Source organism: Palaemon carinicauda, chromosome 6, assembly GCF_036898095.1.
Source record: "Palaemon carinicauda isolate YSFRI2023 chromosome 6, ASM3689809v2, whole genome shotgun sequence".
Taxonomy (NCBI): domain Eukaryota; kingdom Metazoa; phylum Arthropoda; class Malacostraca; order Decapoda; family Palaemonidae; genus Palaemon; species Palaemon carinicauda.
In genome coordinates, this window is record NC_090730.1 from 151239288 (window position 1) to 151262287 (window position 23000).

Here is a 23000-nt window from a genome sequence, read left to right on the forward strand (position 1 = left end):
CCGTGCCTAGACCTAGGATGGACACACCAGCGTCTAGGTTCATTCCGCCCTTTCGTGGCAGAACCTCCAGCAGAGGAGGTACCCGTGCCGATAGTCAACGTGGCAAAAAGAAGAAGGGTTCCAAGTCCTCAAAAGGCAGATTCTGACTGCCATCTTCTCCAGACAGCAGTGGGAGCCAGGCTCAAGAACTACTGGCAGGCCTGGGAGAACAGGGGTGCAGACGCACAGTCTGTGAAGTTACTCAGAGAGGGGTACAGGATTCCATTCTTGCGCAAGCCCCCTCTAGCAACAACTCCCATCGACCTCTCTCCCAGGTACAGAGAGGAGGACAAGAGGCTAGCTTTACAGCAAGAGGTGTCTCTCTTGCTACAAAAGGGAGCGGTAGTCATAGTCCGGGACCATCAATCCCCGGGCTTCTACAACCGTCTCTTCTTAGTAGCGAAGAAGACAGGAGGGTGGAGACCGGTGCTGGACGTCAGTGCTCTAAATGTCTTTGTCACCAAGCAGACGTTCACCATGGAGACGACGAAGTCGGTGCTAGCATCGGTCAGGAAGGAAGACTGGATGGTCTCGTTAGACCTAAAGGACGCGTACTTTCACGTCCCCATCCACCCAGATTCCCAACCTTTCCTAAGGTTCGTCTTTGGGAAGGTGGTTTACCAGTTCCAAGCCCTGTGCTTTGGCCTAAGCACGGCACCTCTAGTGTTTACCAAGCTGATGAGGAATATTGCCAAATTCCTACATTTAGCAGACATCAGAGCCTCCCTCTATTTGGACGACTGGCTTTTAAGAGCTGCGTCAAGTCGTCGCTGTCTGGAGAATCTCAAATGGACTATGGATCTGACCAAGGAATTGGGTCTCCTGGTCAATATAGAAAAGTCCCAACTCGTCCCATCCCAAACTATAGTCTATCTAGGTATGGAGATTCAGAGTCAAGCTTTTCGGGCTTTTCCGTCGGCCCCCAGAATCAGTCAAGCCCAAGAATGCATCCAGAGCATGCTGAAAAGGAACCGATGTTCAGTCAGACAGTAGATGAGTCTAATAGGGACGCTTTCATCGCTGGACCAGTTCATCGCGTTAGGGAGACTCCACCTCCGACCCCTTCAGTATCACCTAGCTGCTCACTGGAGAAAGGACATGACGCTAGAAGCGGTCTCAGTTCCTATATCCGAAGAGATGAAGTCTGCACTGACGTGGTGGAAGAACAACATTCTTCTCAAGGAAGGTCTACCACTGGCTGTTCAGACCCCCGACCACCTTCTCTTCTCGGACGCATCGGACACGGGCTGGGGTGCGACACTGAACGGTCGGGAATGCTCGGGCACGTGGAATCCGGATCAAAGAGCACTTCACATCAACTGCAAGGAGCTACTGGCAGTTCATCTGGCCTTGAGAAGCTTCAAGTCCCTCCTTCTAGGCAAGGTGGTGGAGGTGAACTCCGACAACACTACAGCCTTGGCGTACATCTCCAAGCAAGGAGGGACTCATTCGAGGACGTTGTTCGAGATCGCAAGGGACCTCCTCACCTGGTCAAGAGATCGAAAGATATCGCTTGTAACGAGGTTCATTCAAGGCGACATGAACATCATGGCAGACCGCCTCAGCCGGAAGGGTCAGATCATCCCTACAGAATGGACCCTTCACAAGAATGTTTGCAACAGACTATGGGCCCTGTGGGGTCAGCCCACCATAGATCTGTTCGCTACCTCGATGACCAAGAGGCTCCCAATTTATTGCTCACCGATTCCGGACCCAGCAGCAGTTCACGTAGATGCCTTTCTTCTGGATTGGTCCCATCTAGACCTTTATGCGTTCCCCCCGTTCAAGATTGTCAACAAGGTACTGCAGAAGTTCGCCTCTCACGAAGGGACAAGGTTGACGTTGGTTGCTCCCCTCTGGCCCGCGAGAGAATGGTTCACCGAGGTACTGCAATGGCTAGTGGACGTTCCCAGGACTCTTCCTCTAAGAGTGGACCTTCTACGTCAGCCGCACGTAAAGAAGGTACACCCAAGCCTCCACGCTCTTCGTCTGACTGCCTTCAGACTATCGAAAGACTCTCGAGAGCTAGAGGCTTTTCGAAGGAGGCAGCCAGAGCGATTGCCAGAGCAAGGAGGACATCCACTCTCAAGGTCTACCAGTCAAAATGGGAAGTCTTCCGAAGCTGGTGCAAGGCGAATTCAGTATCCTCAACCAGTACCTCTGTAACGCAGATAGCTGACTTCCTTTTACACCTAAGGAATGTAAGATCCCTATCAGCTCCTACGATCAAAGGTTACAGAAGCATGTTGGCAGCAGTCTTCCGCCACAGAGGCTTAGATCTTTCCACCAACAAAGATCTACAGGACCTCCTTAAGTCTTTTGAGACCTCAAAGGAGCGTCGGTTAGCCACACCAGGTTGGAACTTAGACGTGGTTTTAAGGTTCCTGATGTCAGCAAGGTTCGAACCGCTTCAATCAGTCTCTTTTAAAGATCTCACTTTGAAGACTTTTCCTCGTTTGCTTAGCAACAGCTAAAAGAGTCAGTGAGATACACGCCTTCAGCAGGAACATAGGATTTACATCTGAAACGGCTACATGTTCCTTACAGCTTGGTTTTTTAGCTAAAAACGAGCTCCCTTCTCGTCCTTGGCCCAAATCGTTCGAGATTCCAAGTCTGTCCAGTTTGGTTGGAAACGAACAAGAGAGAGTACTATGCCCAGTAAGAGCCCTTAAGTACTATTTAAGACGTACGAAGCCATTACGAGGACAATCAGAAGCTTTATGGTGTTCTATTAAGAAGCCTGCTGTACCGATGTCGAAGAACGCAGTCTCTTATTACATCAGACTTTTGATTAGAGAAGCCCATTCTCATCTGAATGAGGAAGACCATGCTTTGCTGAAGGTAAGGACACATGAAGTTAGAGCTGTCGCTACTTCAGTGGCCTTCAAACAAAACAGATCTCTGCAGAGTGTAATGGATGCAACCTATTGGAGAAGCAAGTCAGTGTTCGCATCGTTTTACCTTAAAGATGTCCAGTCTCTTTACGAGAACTGCTACACCCTGGGACCATTCGTAGCAGCGAGTGCAGTAGTAGGTGAGGGCTCAACCACTACATTCCCATAATCCCATAACCTTTTTTAATCTTTCTCTTGAAATGCTTTTTATTGTTGTTTTTGGGTTGTACGGAAGGCTAAGAAGCCTTTCGCATCCTGGTTGATTTGGCGGGTGGTCAAATTCTTTCTTGAGAAGCGCCTAGATTAGAGGTTGTGATGAGGTCCTTTAGTATGGGTTGCAGCCCTTCATACTTCAGCACCTAGGAGTCGCTCAGCATCCTAAGAGGATCGCTAGGCTCAGTAAGGAAGACGTACTTAAAAAGGCAGAGTAATTGTTCAAGTCGACTTCCTTACCAGGTACTTATTTATTTTATGTTTGTTATTTTGAATAACTGCTAAAATGAAATACGGGATACTTAGCTTCTATTGTTAACATGTATGCTGGTCTCCACCCACCCCCCTGGGTGTGAATCAGCTACATGATCACCGGGTAAGATTAATATTGAAAAATGTTATTTTCCTTAGTAAAATAAATTTTTGAATATACTTACCCGGTGATCATGAATTAAAGGACCCTCCCTTCCTCCCCATAGAGACCCAGTGGACCGAGGAGAAAATTGGTTCTTGTTGACAAGAAGTACCTGAGTACCTACTCGACAGATGGCGCTGTTGTTGTACACCCCCACCTGTATAGCGATCGCTGGCGTATCCCGCCCGTAGGTTTTTTCTGTCGGGCAGCAGAGCTGCAGCTACATGATCACCGGGTAAGTATATTCAAAAATTGATTTTACTAAGGAAAATAACATATTTGTGTCTTTTGACTGCTAAATCTTTTCTTATATTTTTTTTTCATGGTGAGTGCTCTAGCCATTGCCAATTGGTCTTGTACAGGGCCAGATCATGGCATAGGCCACCTGATTGAGAAAATTGAGCACCTTTCTTTACCATTTATCTGGATGATTGAGTACCACTTTAGTCTCATTTCCTTTACTGAAGTACCTCACGATCTTTGAAAGAGATTCCACTGCTCAGTATCAGTCCTATGCACTAGCCTGTGAACTGAACTGAGCCAGTCAGTGAATTATCTCTGTTCAGAGCTTTTGAGTTCCGAGCCAGGTCGACCACACCCTTAAATTATATAGGGAGGAGTCACTGTACCACTCCTGCTGTGTGACAGCAGGGATTGTTTCCAAGACATGAGACTGTTCACTGCCTGATTCATGATCTGCCTGCTGATTATATGTTCCCGGATCTGTTGGAATTGAGCATTCATATTTTATGGTTTGAAAGTTTTTGACAGGGTACTAGATGAAAGATTAAGAGAGAGATTGTAAACATTGGGAAACAGCCATATGGATTCAAGAGGGGGAGAGTGACTGTGGATGCCATCTTTAAATGTCAGGGAGCTACAGGAAAAGAGGCTAGAGGGAAACCAGAAAATATGTTTTGGTGCTTGAAGAAAATGGGTCAGAGAAGTTAGATAGAATGGTTAAGATGCATACTGTACAGTACTTCAAATCCCCATAAATTGTTCTTCAAGACACCTACGTTTTGTCTTCATGCTGTCCATGGCCCTCCAGGTATTCACTCTAGTTTTTATGTTAGTGTCGGCATGGGCTCATACCAATTGAGTTTGTATGATCTAGTATCTAGACAACTGACAAATACAGGTTCTTTGGATTGCAACGATTCACCATTACGAACGGGCTCCTATAAGTTACTTGAAATACAGTTTTCAGAGTACAGTCAGCACTCATTTTTGACGATTGCTAAATTACAGTGACAGGCACTTTAAGGGAAAAATTGCAAATACTTGTTGCCTTAGGGTGGGATAACTCCTAACCTAACAACTCAATGCCATTGCATATGCTCAGATAATTAACCCAGCAAGTATTGCCTAATATTGTTTTTACTGGGTTTCTATCACAGTATAATGTAGTTGTTCCTATTATTATTATTATTATTTTTCTTATTACTTTCTAAGCTAAAACCTTAGTTGGAAAAGCAGGATGCTATATGCCCCTGGGCCCCAAAAGGGAAAATAGCCCAGTGAGGAAAGGAAACAAGGAAAAATAAAATATTTTAAGAACAGTAACAACATTAAAATAAATATTTCCTATATAAACTATAAAAACTAACAAAACAAGAGGAAGAGAAATTAGGTAGTAGTGTGCCCTAGTGTACTCTCAAGCAAGAGAACTCTAACCCAATACCATGGAGGACCATGGTACATAGGCTATGGCACTACCCAAGACTAGAGAACAGTGGTTTGATTTTGGAGTGTCCTTCTAGAAGAGATGCTTACCAGAGCCAAAGAATCTCTTCTACTCTTACCAAAAGGAAAGTAGCCACTGAACAGCAGTTTACCCTTTGGGTGGAGAAGAATTATTTTGTAATCTCAATGTTGTTAGGTGTATGACGACAGAGGAGAATCTGAAAAGAATATGCCAGGCTATTTGGTGCATGTGTAGGCAAAGGGAAAGTGAACTGTAACCAGAGAGAAGGATGCAATGTAGTACAGTACTTTCTGGCCAGTCTAGTAATACTGTATAACACTCGCTGATACTGTAGTGTATATTACTGTTATATACTACTGTCACTACATAAAGCTTAACTGTACTGTAAGTGTTCCCTATTTTCATTTGGACGACTTGACTCGATGCACACGTAGCCTACATCTATAATAAGCAACATTACTGTAAATCTGTACTTTACAATATGTATACATTATAATGTAAGATTAACTATGTGTAATGTATATTTTTCAATATTAAACTTAGCCGGTGATTATATAAGCTGCAGCTCTGCTGCCCGACAGAAAAACTCTACGTTCAAAATACGCCAGCGATCGCTATGCAGGTAGGGGGTGTACATCAACAGCGCCATCTGTCGAGCAGGTACTCAGTACTCAATGTAAACACAGAACTCAATTTTCTCTCTGTCGTGCCACCGGCAAGACCTACTAAATTCGCTGTTGCTTACTGGATTGGTTTTCACATATTGGTGAAGTACACATTTCTAGTTATTAGCTTTCGCTTTGCAGACGTTATCTTCAATACATCCTTGCATTCTTTTATTGATTTTGGATTATTTGTTGACGACTTTGGATAGATTTTGAATTCCCCTTTGACTAATTCAAGATGGCTGACCCTTCTCAAGTCCCTAAATTCAGGAAGTGTAATGCTAGGGACTGTTCAAGGCGTCTTCCGAAGGCCTCTATCGATCCTCACACCATTTGTTCCAATTGTCGGGATAAGACCTGTCAATTGGAAGATCGATGTGAGGAATGCGTTGGGCTTTCGGAATTCGATTTCATCGAATTCCAGAAATACACACGTAGGCTAGAGAGAGATAGGGTCAGGAGAAGTTCATCTCGCTCCGTTGATTTTTCCTCTCCTCATGCCCCACAACCTATTCCTTCCCCTGTAGTGGTTGCTCCTGATCCCCCTTCTAGCACTCAACAACCTTCGATGGCAGATATGATGCGTGCCATCCAGGCTCTGGGTGAGAGAGTCGAGTCATTGGCGAGTGACCGTAACCAACTCATGGCAGACGTCAAGGAGTTGAAGTGTAAGAGTGCAGTGGGTAGTGACAAAGTGAGTGGTAGTGTTGTGGAAAGTGTTGTAGATAGTGTTGCGCTTGAGGGTTCGTCTGTTCGTGCCTGTCGTCCTCCCAGTCCGGGACCTCTTGCAAGCTCCCAAGCCCAGGGGAGAAGCAATGTCGTACGACCAAAGGGTTCGAGAGGCTTTAATCAGCGAACAGACGTTCCCTCCGTGGTTTCGGACGTATCTAACCAAGATCGCCCCACCCACAAGAAGACGAGAGAGCCCATTTATTCCTCGTCTGCGGAAGATGTTTCTCGAAAGAAACCATGGACCAAGGTCTCGCGGCCTCTTAAACGCAAGTCGGTCCCTTCCGCGCAAGTCCAACGGCCCAGTTGTAGCCACTGGGTCAGTTCGGACTCGCTGCAGTCTTCCGATGACTGCACACCTCCTAAGAGAGGTAAAGCGGTACCGCATCAGGCAGTAACACCGTCTGTTGCCGCACCTGCTACTGTAGACCCTAAGTGGTCTTTGCTGCAGACCATGCAGACACAGTTATCGTCATTAATGCAGGACTTTCGTGCGGAGAAGGTTGACGCTGCACCAACCGCTAGCCTACAACCACCCACGGTTGTGCGTCCAGTGGACGCTGAGGCTACCTTCTCCCGCACTCCAGCTGTGAGAGTCCCGCCACCCATGCGTTCCAGTGTACCCTGCCAGCCGCATGTTGACGTTCAGCGACGCACGGAACCTTCCGTTGACGTTCGCGAGTTACAACAACAACCTAAGTTGTTTTATTTTGACGCGGTGCGTCAACCTCCGCAACCCAGTGTGGTTTCCACTACTCGCCCACAGCAGACTAGACAGTCTGGAGTAGACGCTTTGCGCCCCCGCGCTGCTATGGTTGTTGCCAGCTCACAGACTGGGCAACAGTTCCATGACGTTGCGTCCGGTTCAGTTACGCATGCACCCGTGCTGCCGGACTCAGCTGACCAGCCAATTCCTACTCCTTTGCCGCTTCCTCCTCAGTATTCAGATGATGGACTCTCTGATGATGACGACGCTGCACACATTGACGACCCGCATACGGACATCGACGAACCCAAGACCACGCAACCCTCCTTGGACTTTAGGAAAGTTCTTGCACTGTTCAGGGAGATGTATCCTGATCAGTTTGTTTCTGCGGCCCCACGCTCTCCTCCATCTGAGTTCGCTTTAGGCACGCAGTCATCCGCGCCTGCCTTTACGAAGCTCGTCCTCGCCCGCTCGTCTAAGAGAGCTTTACGAGTGTTGGGTGAATGGATGCAGTCCAAAAAGCACCTTGGGAAGACAGCATTCACGTTTCCCCCTTGCGAAACTCTCTTCCAGATCGAGCGTCTGGTATGCCACGGGAGAAGTTCTCGGCTTGGGAGTTCCTGCCTCTGCCCAGGGCGACTTCTCAAGTCTAGTAGACTCTCCCCGCAGGCTAGCCATGAGACGCTCCAAGATTTGTTGGACTCCTTCAGACTTAGACCATCTGATGAAAGGAGTGTTCAGAGCCTTCGAGGTTTTTAACTTTTTGGATTGGTGTTTGGGAGCGTTGAGCAGGAAGATCTCCCCTTCTGACAAGGAAACTTCCATGCTCATTATGTCCTGCATGGACAAGGCCATACGGGACGGTTCCAGTGAGCTTGCGGCTTTGTTCGTTTCCGGGGTCCTCAAGAAACGGGAAAACCTTTGCTCCTTCTTGTCAGCTGGAGTAACACAGTGTCAGAGATCGGAACTTATGTTTGCTCCTCTCTCGAAGTGCCTTTTCCCAGAGGAGTTGATAAAGGAGATTGCTGCCTCCTTGATTCAAAAAGACACGCATGACCTGGTTGTGTCCTCTGCCCGCAAAGCCACCCCTTTACCTACCGTGTCTAGACCCAGGATGGACACTCCAGCGTCCAGATTCATTCCGCCCTTTCGTGGCAGAGCCTCCAGCAGAGGAGGTGCTCGTGCCGAAGGGAGACGTGGAAATAAGAAGAAAGGTACCAAGTCCTTTAAGGGCAGAGTCTGACTGCCACCTTCTTCAGACAGCAGTGGGAGCCAGACTCAAGAACTTCTGGCAGTCCTGGGAGAAAAGGGGCGCAGATGCACAATCTGTGAAGTTGCTCAGAGAAGGGTACAAGATCCCGTTTGTACGCAAACCCCCTCTAGCAACGTCTCCCATCGATCTCTCTCCCAGGTACAGAGAGGAGGACAAGAGACTAGCTTTGAAGCAAGAGGTGTCTCTCTTACTAGAAAAGGGAGCGGTAGTCAAAGTCCGGGACCATCAATCCCCGGGCTTCTACAACCGTCTCTTCTTAGTGGTAAAGAAGACAGGAGGGTGGAGGCCGGTGCTAGACGTCAGTGCTCTGAATGTCTTTGTCACAAAGCAGACGTTCGCCATGGAGACCACAAAGTCTGTTCTAGCAGCGGTCAGGAAGGAAGACTGGATGGTCTCTTTAGACCTAAGGGACGCTTACTTTCACGTCCCCATCCACCCAGATTCCCAACCTTTTCTGAGGTTCGTTTACGGAAAGGTTGTCTACTAATTTCAAGCCCTGTGCTTTGGCCTAAGCACGGCTCCTCTTGTCTTTACGAAACTGATGAGGAATATTGCCAAATTCCTCCATTTAGCGGACATCAGAGCCTCCCTCTATTTGGACGACTGGCTTCAAGAGCTTCTTCCAGTTGTCGCTGTCTGGAGAATCTAAAGTGGACTCTAGATCTGACCAAGGAATTGGGTCTCCTGGTCAATATGGAAAAGTCCCAACTGGTCCCATCCCAAACTATAGTGTACTTAGGGATGGAGATTCACAGTTAAGCTTTTCGGGCTTTTCTGTCGGCCCCAGAACAAGTCAAGCCCAAGGATGCATCCAGAACATGCTAAAGAAGGACCGATGTTCGGTCAGACAGTGGATGAGTCTGATAGGGACGCTTTCATCCCTGGAACAGTTCATTGCGTTAGGGAGACTGCACCTCCGTCCCCTTCAATTTCACCTAGCTGTTCACTGGAAAAAGGACAAGACGCTAGAAGCAGTCTCGATCCCCATTTCCGAGAAGATGAAGTCATCACTGACTTGGTGGAAGGACAACATCAACCTCAGAGAGGGTCTCCCCCTGGCTGTTCAGACCCCCAACCACGTTCTCTTCTCGGACGCATCGGACACGGGCTGGGGTGCGACATTAGACGGTCGGGAATGCTCGGGAACTTGGAACTCGAATCAAAGAACGTTACATATCAACTGCAAGGAGCTACTGGCAGTTCATTTGGCCTTGAAAAGCTTCAAGTCCCTCCTTCTAGGCAAGGTGGTGGAGGTGAACTCAGACAACACCACGGCCTTGGCGTACATCGCCAAGCAAGGAGGGACCCATTCTATGACGTTGTACGAGATCGCAAGGGACCTCCTCACCTGGTCAAGAGATCTAAACCTTTCTCTAGTAACGAGGTTCATTCAAGGCAACATGAATGTCATGGCGGACTGCCTCAGTCGGAAGGGTCAAATCATCCCAACAGAATGGACCCTACACAAGGATGTGTGCAAGAGACTATGGGCCACATGGGGCCAACCTACCATAGATCTCTTTGCAACCTCGATGACCAAGAGGCTCCCAATTTATTGCTCGCCAATCCCGGACCCAGCAACAGTTCATATAGATGCCTTTCTACTGGATTGGTCCCATCTAGACCTTTATGCATTCCCCCCGTTCAAGATTGTCAACAAGGTACTGCAGAAGTTCGCCTCTCACGAAGGGACAAGGTTGACGTTAGTTGCTCCCCTCTGGCCCGCGAGAGAATGGTTCACCGAGGTACTTCAATGGCTGGTGGACGTTCCCAGAACTCTTCCTCTAAGAGTGGACCTTCTACGTCAGCCACACGTAAAGAAGGTACACCCAAGCCTCCACGCTCTTCGTCTGACTGCCTTCAGACTATCGAAAGACTCTCGAGAGCTAGAGGCTTTTCGAAGGAGGCAGCCAGGGCGATTGCTAGAGCAAGGAGGACATCCACTCTTAGAGTCTACCAGTCGAAGTGGGAAGTCTTCCGAAGCTGGTGCAAGTCGGTATCAGTATCCTCAACCAGTACCTCTGTAACCCAAATAGCTGACTTCCTATTATACCTGAGGAAGGAAAGATCTCTTTCAGCTCCCACAATCAAAGGTTACAGAAGCATGTTGGCAGCAGTCTTCCGTCACAGAGGCTTAGATCTTTCTAACAACAAAGATCTACAGGACCTCCTTAAGTCTTTTGAGACCTCGAAGGAGCGTCGTTTGGCTACACCGGGTTGGAATTTAGACGTGGTACTAAGATTCCTCATGTCAGAAAGGTTCGAGCCACTACAATCAGCCTCCTTTAAAGATCTCACTTTAAAGACTCTTTTCCTCGTTTGCTTAGCAACAGCTAAAAGAGTCAGTGAGATACACGCCTTCAGCAGGAACATCGGATTTTCATCTGAAACGGCTACATGTTCTTTACAGCTTGGTTTTCTAGCCAAAAACGAGCTACCTTCTCGTCCTTGGCCGAAATCGTTTGATATTCCAAGCCTTTCAAATTTGGTTGGAAATGAACTAGAAAGAGTCTTATGCCCTGTTAGAGCTCTTAAGTTCTATTTAAGACGAACTAAACCTTTACGAGGAGTCAGAAGCTTTATGGTGTGCTATTAAGAAACCTTCTTTACCTATGTCAAAGAATGCAGTTTCCTATTATATCAGACTGTTGATACGAGAAGCTCATTCCCATCTGAATGAGGAAGACCATGCTTTGCTGAAGGTAAGGACACATGAAGTTAGAGCTGTCGCAACTTCAGTGGCCTTTAAACAAAATAGATCTCTGCAGAGTATAATGGACGCAACCTATTGGAGAAGCAAGTCAGTGTTCGCGTCTTTTTATCTTAAAGATGTCCAGTCTCTTTACGAGAACTGCTACACCCTGGGACCATTCGTAGCAGCGAGTGCAGTAGTGGGTGAGGGCTCAACCACTACATTCCCCTAATTCCATAACCTTTTTTAATCTTTCTCTTGAAATGTTTTTTATTGTTGTTTTTTGGGTTGTCCGGAAGGCTAAGAAGCCTTTCGCATCCTGGTTGATTTGGCGGGTGGTCAAATTCTTTTCTTGAGAAGCGCCTAGATTAGAGGTTTTGATGAGGTCCTTTAGTATGGGTGGCAACCCTTGATACTTCAGCTCCTAGGAGTCGCTCAGCATCCTAAGAGGATCGCGAGGCTCAGTAAGGAAGACGTACTTAAAAAGGCAGAGTAATTGTTCAAGTCGACTTCCTTACCAGGTACTTATTTATTTTATGTTTGTTATTTTGAATAACTGCTAAAATGAAATACAAAATACTTAGCTCATAATAATGTAAACAAGTAATGCTGGTCTCTACCCACCCCCCTGGGTGTGAATCAGCTTATATAATCACCGGCTAAGTTTAATATTGAAAAATGTTATTTTTATTAATAAAATAAATTTTTGAATATACTTACCCGGTGATTATATATTAAAGGACCCTCCCTTCCTCCCCAATAGAGACCCAGTGGACCGAGGAGAAAATTGAGTTCTGTGTTTACATTGAGTACTGAGTACCTGCTCGACAGATGGCGCTGTTGATGTACACCCCCTACCTGCATAGCGATCGCTGGCGTATTTTGAACGTAGAGTTTTTCTGTCGGGCAGCAGAGCTGCAGCTTATATAATCACCGGGTAAGTATATTCAAAAATTTATTTTATTAATAAAAATAACATATTTTATAAAATTACCACTAACCATTTACGTATGAAGTTCTACGCAGCCATATTTTAGTATGATGCAGTACTGGATGTGTTGGTGTTGTCTTCTTTAGGGAATCCATCTGACATCTAAAGTAACCCAGTAGTATTTATCATCTCTACTTCAATGGGTTGTTAAATAAAAAGGTAATGATAAAATTATCGTTAGTTACGTTATAATTAATGCATAAACGCATATAGTCATAATAACAACGAACAAAAAAGTTGTTTAGTTTGCATTTGAATCATTGGAAAAAAATTTCTAATTATAGTGTAGTTTGGAAGGATTGTCAATTGCCATGATTTTTGAGGCAATAGAGAATGAGAAAGACATGACTCCCAAGATTTTCTGGAACTCCTACAACATCTAAGATGTCATCAAGAACATTCTGAAGCTTGGGATGGGGAGAAGAAAACCAACATGAATGGTGTATGGAAAAAGCTTGGCTCTTACTTTGCCACAATATGGGGATTGTGACAAATCTAGAGAAGTCCAACCTTTCTCCCTAGGATAGAATGTATATGTTGGCATGAACGTAGATATAGTAACAAGGATAGTTTATCCATCCAAAGACAGAGTAACCCAATTCAGGAAGGTAGGTCATTCTTCCCTTCATCGAGCACAGTTACCACTACAACAATGGCAACAACTACTAGGTCACTTGTCATTATTAGAGAAACTTGTTTCTCATGGATGTCTCCACTTACAATCATTACAATTTTGTCCAAAGAAACACTGCTTGCAGACCACCACCAATTCTCCTCTGGCCCTGGTACCGATCGAGCACAACATCAAATTTGACCTACTTTGGTGGCTAGATAAGGAGAATCTGTTTCAGGGGTCTTCCTTAGATTATTGTCCCCCCCCCCAGATCTTTTTACAGGTGCATCAAAGAGACGTTGGGGGCTCTCACCTCGTGGATCGTCTAGCATCAGGACAGTGGTCACACAAAGGCAAGTCTCTTAATAGCAATGTTCCAGAGTTGAAGGCAATTTACTTAGCACTTCAACACTTCCAGCCTCTTCTAGTTCGTTACCATGTTGCATTGATGAACGACAACCCAACCACAGTGGCATATGCCAACAAGGGAGGCTGTATAGTCTCACAGTTTCTCTGTGTTGGTGCATGGATGGGCTATTCATAACACCATAACACGGTAGTCATCTCTACCTGGTTCATTCCTGGCAAGAAGAATGTCATAGCAGACAAGCAGAGTCGGAAGGGTCAGTTCCCCAAGCAGAGTCGAGGCTCCTGACTTTGTGGGGTTCTCTGACAATAGACATGTTCACGACAAACCTTAACAGAAAACTGCAAGTCTATTACTCACCAGTGTAGACCCAGCAGCAGCACTTGAAGTATTCGAGCATCCCTGGGATGGCCTCTAAGTCTATGCTTTTTTGCCCTTTTGCCTTCTTCATATCAGGATAAACAAGTCGTTCTCATCCCAAAGCCTAAGTTGACTCTTAGTTGCTCCAAAATGGCTTCAAGCAAAATAATATCCTGACCTTCTACTTCTTCTTGTAGCAGTTCTGAGAGAGCTTCCCCTGTGGCAATATATGCTCCTTAAGCCCCACCTGCAGAGGTTCCACAACTTGTTGAAATTTCTATCACTTCATGGAGCACCTCTTCCAAGAGATAGGCTTTTCATGCAAGACACCACAAAACGTGTCTCGATACCTCAGTAAATCCTCCACTAATGTTTACCAGGCAAAGTGGGTCATCATCTGTGGTTGGTGCCGTCAACAGGATACTTCTCATGGAACCTCTCTTCCAATAGTAACGGACCTTCTAGCTTACTTACGAAAGGCAAGACAGCTCTCAGTCTCTGCGATAAAATGGTATCTTTCAGCCTTAACCAGGTACCAAAACTGAGAGGAGTATTACCTCTTTAAGGTAATTACATCTGTACTTATCAGGAATATAGAGCAGACCTGTCCTCCTTGTGAAATTTGACCGTAGTTAGGGACCTTACCTTGAAAATGGTTTTTCTACTTGCTTTAGCTTCGGCTAAATATGTAGGCGAACTACTCGTACACTTGTATTTATTTTCTCATTCTGAATACTGAAGGCAAATCTTTTTATCTATTGTTCCTGATTTCATAGCTAAATTTCTAAATTGGTCGATCCTCGATTCCAAGTTTTTATCCTTTAAAGTTTCATCGCTTAGGGTATGAACCAATGATCCGGATGAGTTACTAGTTACAGAACCTCTTCATAAGCACTGGTAGGATGGAAAAGTCACCAAGAATACAATCTCCTTTTGGCTGCGGGAGACTATCAGTCGAGCATTATGCCCAAGTTCCCCCGGCGCATCAGATCAATTTGATGTGTACGTCACTGGGATCAGAGCAGCTAGGGGTAGTCTAGCCTTTAAGAAAACTCTCGGTGGCTCAAGTTTTAGATACTAAGAGTATGGAAGCATCAAACTACCTTTACTGCTCATTCGTTGCAGGAATGCACTCACAGGTCTTGAGACACGTGTCCACGGGGACTTTGGTTACTGCTCAGCAAGGTATAGTAACCTTAGCTCCATTACAGGATCAAAAGTATCGTATCTAAGATAGCGGTTACAATGTAAGTCTATGTTGAGAGTGAAAGAGGCTGGCCTTTTTCCTGTCTTCTTCCCCTCCCTTGGGATATGGCTGTTGGAATCCTATGTAGCTGGACGGATGTAGATACAGGTAAGCCTCACGTTTAGTTATCAGTTTTTATATTACTGTTATGTGGAAGTGTTCATTTCAACATCCCCCTTATGAGGGGGAGGATTGATATTTACATACAAACCCATCAAATATTTATACCCAAGTCTAAGAAAGAGAGATATTATTTTGCAACAGTCGTGGTTCCTGGGCATGAACCTGACTGTATTTTCAACCCTGGTGTCCTAGATGCTATTCACCATACCTTATCAGGACCGAGCAGAGCACCCCAATATTTTAGCCAGCCCATTTAGCAAGTGGACTTCCTCCCACCTAAGGATGATTATCCTATTAAAGAACAAAGGTTTATATTTATGTAGGCACAGATTTTAAAATTTGTATTCTTCCTAAATATGCAAACCTTAGTCCTTTAACTTCCTACCCTCACCTTCCCCAAATGTCCCAGACACAATAATGTTGAGTGTACAGTACTGGCAAAAGGGGTAGTGTTTCTACTGGCTACTACTAACACCTCGTTGTAAATTTTAGGTGCCGAGTTCCAGGTGTGCCTTAATCAGTCTCCTAATAAAGGATTCAGGGTTGCATAGTTAGGAAAAAAAATTGCTTTTACAATCGGACTCAAGCTGCCACTGGAGAGAACGAATTCTGAGGCGGCCGTTGGAAACTATACAGGCTAATTTGTAGTATTTAAATTAATATGGTGTAAAATATAGTTATATACACTAATGTAAAGAGAAATACAGTAACATGATAAATATATCTTCCATTATTTAAAATTCTAATTTTTTATTTCAGGGAATTATGATTGGATTCAAGGGAGACTTGATACATATGTTCAATAAGAATGAGAATGCAATCCACTCCTCAAACTATTTTGATAAACTGAAAGGCCGGTCTAATGTCATCCTGTTGGGCGATTCCATGGGTGATATCAAGATGGCTGTTGGTGTACCTCAACCCAATAATGTCCTAAAAATTGGCTTCCTTAATGATAAGGTACAGTATTTACCCAAGTATTTGGTAAGGTATTTATGTATTTTCCCATGTACAATAACAGAGATAGGCGTAAAGATCGAGAAAATGTAAATGCTTGCTGCCCTAGGGTGGGTCAACTCATAACCTCCCAACTCACTGACCATTACCTCTCTGTGGTTGACCAAAGACAGTAAAGGGAAGGTAGAAAAGCCTACCTATAAAAAACTGTGCGCACCCAGTGCCTGATCAGTGCCATTTATTGCCGATGCATCCAACTAATTAGCTAACAAAAACTTTACAGGATTCTTTATTTGGAGGGTTCATATGTTGTTATAAGTCATCCATTAATTGGTCTGTTATTACTTGTCTAGTGATTTAACATATATTTGTATTAATCTAATATTAGACTATATTCTTTTTCATACTTTTATACCTTGTTGCTTGTTCATTTACAATTCTTATAACCCGAGGAACCTCTTCCTTTACACAAGATGAGTTAATACAAAATTTAATAAATATATGTAATATTTATGTGTTAAGCACCCGACTCCATATATCATCTTTAGAGTATGACTAATATTAAGGATTTTACACACATGTACAAAATGCAAGTTAAGGTTAGGCTGTGTATTTCATGTATATATATTGCAAATATATCTTACAGAATATGTGAAAGATACACATGGGAAATAAAACATGCATAAGGCTATGCCACGAGAGGGGAAGATTAGTGGTGGGTGGTCTAATAATATTTTAGGCTTGTTAACAGTAACATTTTTCTTATACCATATACAGATGTGGTTAGAAAAGATGCTCATTTTTTTCTGTAAATTTATATGATTTTTGTTTCTAGAGGTATGAGTTTGCACTTACATAAGTAAAATAAGGGCCTCTCAAAATGGTCTTGACCTCTATTAGGCCCTGTTTCAATGTATAATCTCAGACTTAGATAAAGTACACATGTTCTGCAAGTTATAATCATTTATACTGTACATTCAATCCACAACATTACCTTAACTTTGCATTGATAAATGCAAGAAAAAATGCATCATTTAACGGTGGTTTATTCTTAAGGGGTAACATATTCAACACTTGCTACATGTTTTACATATGGTGACGGCTTTGCATCGATTGTTTTGAAGACTTGAGTCAGTGTTACTAGATTGTGAGATCCCAAATTCCCCTGAGAAAGGATGGAATTACAACATACGAGCTTAAATGAAAATAGAAAACCCATTACTATGTTAGTCTTTCAAAGCTAAATTTTGTTTTATTTGTGTTGTAGCATAGTTTTGTATCAACCCAGATAAAAAAAAAACCAGCCATCAATACTGGTGAAATATTTCCATCTGGCAACACTGACTTGAGTAAAAAGAGTAACAGACAAGTGCACAATATACCAGCACCATCTGTTGTTGTTGCACCCTACTAAAGTGGACAAATGCTCACAGAAATCCAAGCGATGTTCCTGTCTTCCCTTAACTGTATTTGGCGGTTGACTAAGCGCATTAGGTAACCCACTGTACTACATTCTTTTCACTGGTATCATGGTATTTTAGTTTGTACTACTTTTCAGAGGTACTAGTACATTATTAACACAGTTTCAGTACAAGGTAAGATGACTCATGACATGAAAGTCATTACCACACCTTGCGTTGTATAATAACAACAAAATAAGGGCAGACTTAGTCTACAAAACTTTGACCTGAATTGATTTTGCAAAAAGTTCTTTAATAATTGATGTAGGAGCTTCCTTTGTTTTTCACCTCCTTGCCAGGTATTCCTTTTGAACTACTACAGCATTTCAGTGATCAGCTACTAACTTGTACCCATCCATAACATCATCATTAACCTCCTGACTCATGAACCTGCCTGGAGACTATATCCTTTTCATTTACTCTGTTAGAGGTCATATTAAAGCACCTTTAAAAATATTTCTTAATTATAGTTTCTTGAAATTTTAAATGACCTACTGGTCAGTGAGCTGAATGAGACTTGTAATATTAGGGTGCAAAAACGTCAGTGATGAAGTCAAACTATGGCATCACATCGTCCTGCAAGCTTTGAGGGTGTGCAGGAGTATTGCCTTTTGAGAAGATTGCTTTTCATCTACATGTTTTGTTTGATGATTGCCCCCAAACACAACATTGAACCACTCGCTGAAAAATTGTTTCGTCACCCAAGCCCTTTTGTTTGATGTCCTCATGACTGGCAACTGTTATTTTTGTAGTATTTTAATCTGTTTTCAGTGGTAGATTAGTAATAATTTGCTACACATCCATGAGTCAATTTGTCTTTAGTTGGCTTGTGCCCTGGCAATGTCTTCTCTTGTGTGACATAAAACCCTGTTTGGCATTTTCTTTCAAAACAGGACTGTCTCATTACAGTAAATTATTTGTTGGGAAACACCCTTAGCCTCTACCATTTTCCCAAATATGTAACAAATTCCTTTTCAGCATCATTGTTGTCACTGGCTGCCTTCCATACCTCAACACTATCTATGCCAGTCTTCTTAAAACAATAAAACTAGCCATGGCTAGCTATAAACACTTAACTAATGTTTTTTTTAAGGGGCATGACTCATTACCTCTGCTTGGAATTTTGAAAATTCAGAATATTACATTGTTGGCTAGGGGAAAGTCCATATTTCATGTTTCAAATCGTTATTTTTCAATATTTAACTTAGCCGGTGATTATAATAGCTGCAACTCTGTTGCTCGACAGAAAACTCTACGGAAAAAATTCGCCAGCAATCGCTACACAGGTAGGGGGTGTACTTCAACAGCGCCATCTGTCGTCCAGATACCCAGTACTCATTGTAAACAAAGAACTCAATTTTCTCTCTGTCGTGCTACCGGCAAGACCTACTAATTCGCTGTTGCTAACTGGATTTGTTTTCACAACTATTTGGTGAAGTACACTACAGTGAACCCTCGCTACTTCGCGGTTCGACAATCGCGGATTCACCACTTCGCGGGGTTTTCCCATAACCCATATATATATACATATCGCGGATTTTCCGGAAAATTCGAAAATACCGCGAAATCTGAAGATAACCAAATACGATATTTTGTTACCTGTAATTCCATTAATACTGTAATTATAGTAATATCTGCTCTTACTGATTGTTCATTGCATTACATATGATATATAATTCAGCACAGAAAGAAATAAAACACGAAAAGAGAATGTGATCATACGATAATTCAGTACGTAGTAAAATTAAATCGAACATGAAACGCAAATCAGATGCAGTCATACCATATTAGAATGGTGTGTACTGTAATGGATGTGCTTCTTTTCCATGAATCTTTTGTATGTATACGTACGTAGTACAGTACTGCATCCAATAATATTCTTTGTTGCAAAAATCACATTTCGAATAAGTACTGTAAGCGTACGAGAGAGAGAGAGAGAGAGAGAGAGGCGTAAAATAGCGTACGTACGTAAATTTTTATTATTATTGTTATTATTATTATTATTGTTGTTGTTGTTAATAAAATTATTATTGTTATTATTATTAATCATTATTATTATTATTATTACTGTACAGTATTATTATCATTATTTATTATTATTACGGTATTGTACTTAATCTACGTACGTTCAGTGTGCGCGGGACATCTTCTATGAGTAACCAACGCACCATAGTACTGTATAAGACGGGTTGTGATTGGTTCAAGCGCTGATAGATGACGAATCAAAACTCAAGTTTTGTTATCTAGCCTGTGATTGGTGTTTTGCCCGCATCTTCTACCCGCAGCATCAAAGTTCTCGCGGGACTGCATCGTTCACTTTCTCTTTCCGCGTATTGCTGAGTAGACGTTCTTAAGTTTGTGAAGTTGAATCTGTGCTGTGTGCGACTGTTTTAAGTTGAACTTTTTGTTGAACTTTCTGTTACAATGGCTCCCAAGCGTTCTGCTTCTAGTAAGGCTGGTAGTGAGCCTAAACGCCACCGAAGAATGATGACGATAGCTGAGAAGGTTACGCTTCTCGACATGTTAAAAGATGGTAGAAGTTACGCGGCCGCCGGCCGCCATTTTGGCATCAACGAATCCACCGTTCGCTACATCAGGAAGGACGAGGCGAACATTAGAAAGACTGCTGCAATCACCTTTAGCAGATCAGCGAAGCGAGTCGTTACAACGCGTAATAAAACGATCGTACGCATGGAAGGTGCTTTAGCTGTGTGGATTGCCGACTGTCGGAAGAAGAACATAGCGTTGGATACGAACACCATCCGAACAAAGGCTTTGAGCTTGTATGAGAATTTTGCGGCAAAGGAACCTCATGACGACGATGGCGACCATGCTGAAGAAGATGATGATGTAGATGATCCTCAACCAGGGACCTCCACTGATTCCCAGCGTCAGAAACAACGTTTTTCCGCCAGCAAAGGATGGTTCGCGAAGTTTCAGAAACGCTTCGCCCTGAAAAGCGTTTCCCTGCATGGGGAGTCTGCTTCCGCTGACACTGCCGCTGCTGAAACTTACGTGAACCAGACTTTCAAGAACATTATCGCTGAAGGTGGATACAAGCCGGAACAAGTGTTTAATATGGATGAAACCGGCTTGTTTTGGAAGAGAATGCCGTCGCGAACTTTCCTGTTCAAAGAGGAAGCCAAAGCCTCTGGCTTTAAGGCATTCAAGGATCGCGTTACCCTCGTGATGTGTGGCAATGCTGCTGGATTTTTGTTAAAGCCGGGGCTTATTTATAAGTCGAAAAATCCTCGCGCTTTGAAAAACAAAAATAAGAATCTCCTTCCCGTGTACTGGATGCATAATCAAAAGGCATGGATTACGAAGATGCTGACCTCCAACTGGTTCCACCAGTGTTTCATCCCGCAAGTCCATGAATATCTCTTAGAGAAGGGCTTGCCATTCAAGATCCTTCTCCTTATGGATAACGCTGGTGGACACGCAACTGACCTGTCGCGTGAGGGCGTTCAGGTTGAGTTCCTGCCACCCAACACCACGTCATTAATTCAACCAATGGACCAGGGGGTTATCAGGGCGTTCAAGGCCCTCTACACGAAGAATACCTTGGCGGACCTCGTTGCGTGTGTGGATGCTGCCCAAGATGACGAGGATGAAGACTTCAACTTGAAGGCGTACTGGCGGCAGTACACCATAGCCACGTGCCTGCAGAATATTCAAAAGGCACTTCAAGAGATGAAACCTGCAACCGTAAATGCGAGCTGGAAGAAGCTGTGGCCCGATATTGTTTACGACGACAAGGGATTTACTCCGTCGGAAATCCAACACTCTGCAATACGGAAATCTGTGCAGTTGGCTGCCATAATTGGGGGTGACGGGTTTGGCGACATGACGACTGAAGACGTCGACGAGTTGTTGGACTGCCATTCCCAGCCCCTAACTGACGCAGACCTCGAAGACCTGACGAAATCGGCAAGTGAGGAAGAGAGTGAGGGTACCCAGGAAGAGACCCAAGAAAATGTAGAAGAAACGGGCTTAACATTAGAACGGCTCGCCAAGTTCTGCAACCATATGAAGGAGGCGAAAGAAATGTTGCAAGAGTGGGACGAGGATATGGTTCGCTCGATGCAATTCTGCAACAAGGTCGATGACATCACGACTCCCTACAGGATGCTCTTGGATCGAAAAAAGAAGCAGCGGCAACAACTTCCGATCACAATGTTTTTTCAGCCTCGCAAAAAAGAGCCAGTTCCTCCTGCTAGTACGCCTTCGGAAGAAATTGAAGAAGTTGAAGAGGTGTCCCAGGAAAAGACACCTCCGTCTGAAGAGACGTAAAATACTATCATTGACTGCACAGTAGAACACATCATCAGCTTCATCATCATCATTTCTACTGTGCAGCAAATTCATCGCCATCGTCATTCAAGTTTTTCTGGAACTTCTTTCGTGGTGAGTACAGTAACAATCTTTATTTTTTACTTTAACCTGTTTTATAGTTTAGTACTGTACGTACTGTATGCATTAAGTTAAAGGGAAGGTTTTAAAAGTCTACATGTTGTAACCTATCATATTTTTTTTGTTTAAAATTTACATTTACGTACGTAAAACAATCTCTCTCTCTCTCTCTCTCTCTCTCTCTCTCTCTCTCTCTCTCTCTCTCTCTCTCTCTCTCTCTCTCTCTCAAATTGTTTTCCTGCTTTGCTACGTACAAGTACTGTATAATTTATATTTGTAAGGTAACATATTTTGTAAATGCTTTGTACTGTAAATACTGTATGTACTGTATCATTATTTATCACTATCATCATGCGTGTTAAATGCCTTGTTTGTTCTGAGCGTGGTTGTTTACTGAGCGTACACGCCGTCGTTTCAGGCGGCGTCATAAAGAAAAAGATTTCATTTGGAAGTCCTAAGAAAAATACGTAAACTAAAACATTGGTAATAAAAAAATCAACATACAGTACTGTATAATCAATATAATCGATGCAAAAACTAACCATACGTACATATACTGTATGTGTACACTAAATGAGTTTGTTTCTTCATTATGATCAGAGATGAACGTAAACAAAACATTGGTTGCCATTTTTTATCGTGCTTTTTAGGTGTTTAGGAAACACATGATATAAAATCGCCTTTAATATTTGTGCCTGTTTTAGTTTAGGGTGCTGTAGTACATGCATTAAGTGTTCTGTACATTACAGGGTGTAAAGGGTGGTTTGTTAACAGTACTACGTACAAGGGAAGGTTTTAAAAGTCCGAATATACATGTTAAATAAATAGGTAAATATGCTGTCACTACTTCGCGGATTTTCACCTATCGCGCCCGCGTCTGGAACCTATCTACCGCGATAAACGAGGGTTCACTGTATTCTAGTTTTGAGCTTTCGCTGTGCAGGCTTTCTCTTCAAAAATCCTTGCATTCTTTTTTTGATTACGGATTATTTGTTGATGACTATGGATAGTTTTTGAATTCCCCTTTGACCAATTCAAAATGGCTGACCCTTCTCAAGTCCCAAAATTTAGGAAGTGTAGTGCTAGGGACTGTTCAAGGCGTCTTCCGAAGGCCTCTATCGACCCTCACACTGTTT

At 43.6% G+C, this 23000-nt stretch overlaps 1 protein-coding gene across 4 annotated transcripts in view; it reads left to right on the top strand.

The window, feature by feature from the left end:
• The window catches only part of cN-IIIB (cytosolic 5'-nucleotidase IIIB), a 123506-nt gene that overhangs the window by 89723 nt on the left and 10783 nt on the right, over positions 1–23000 (top strand). For all 4 annotated transcript variants that reach the window (XM_068375559.1, XM_068375561.1, XM_068375560.1 and 1 more), the window contains exon 7: positions 15794–15994. In XM_068375559.1, the coding sequence (XP_068231660.1) occupies positions 15794–15994 (201 nt within the window). The remainder of the gene's footprint in view (positions 1–15793; positions 15995–23000) is intronic.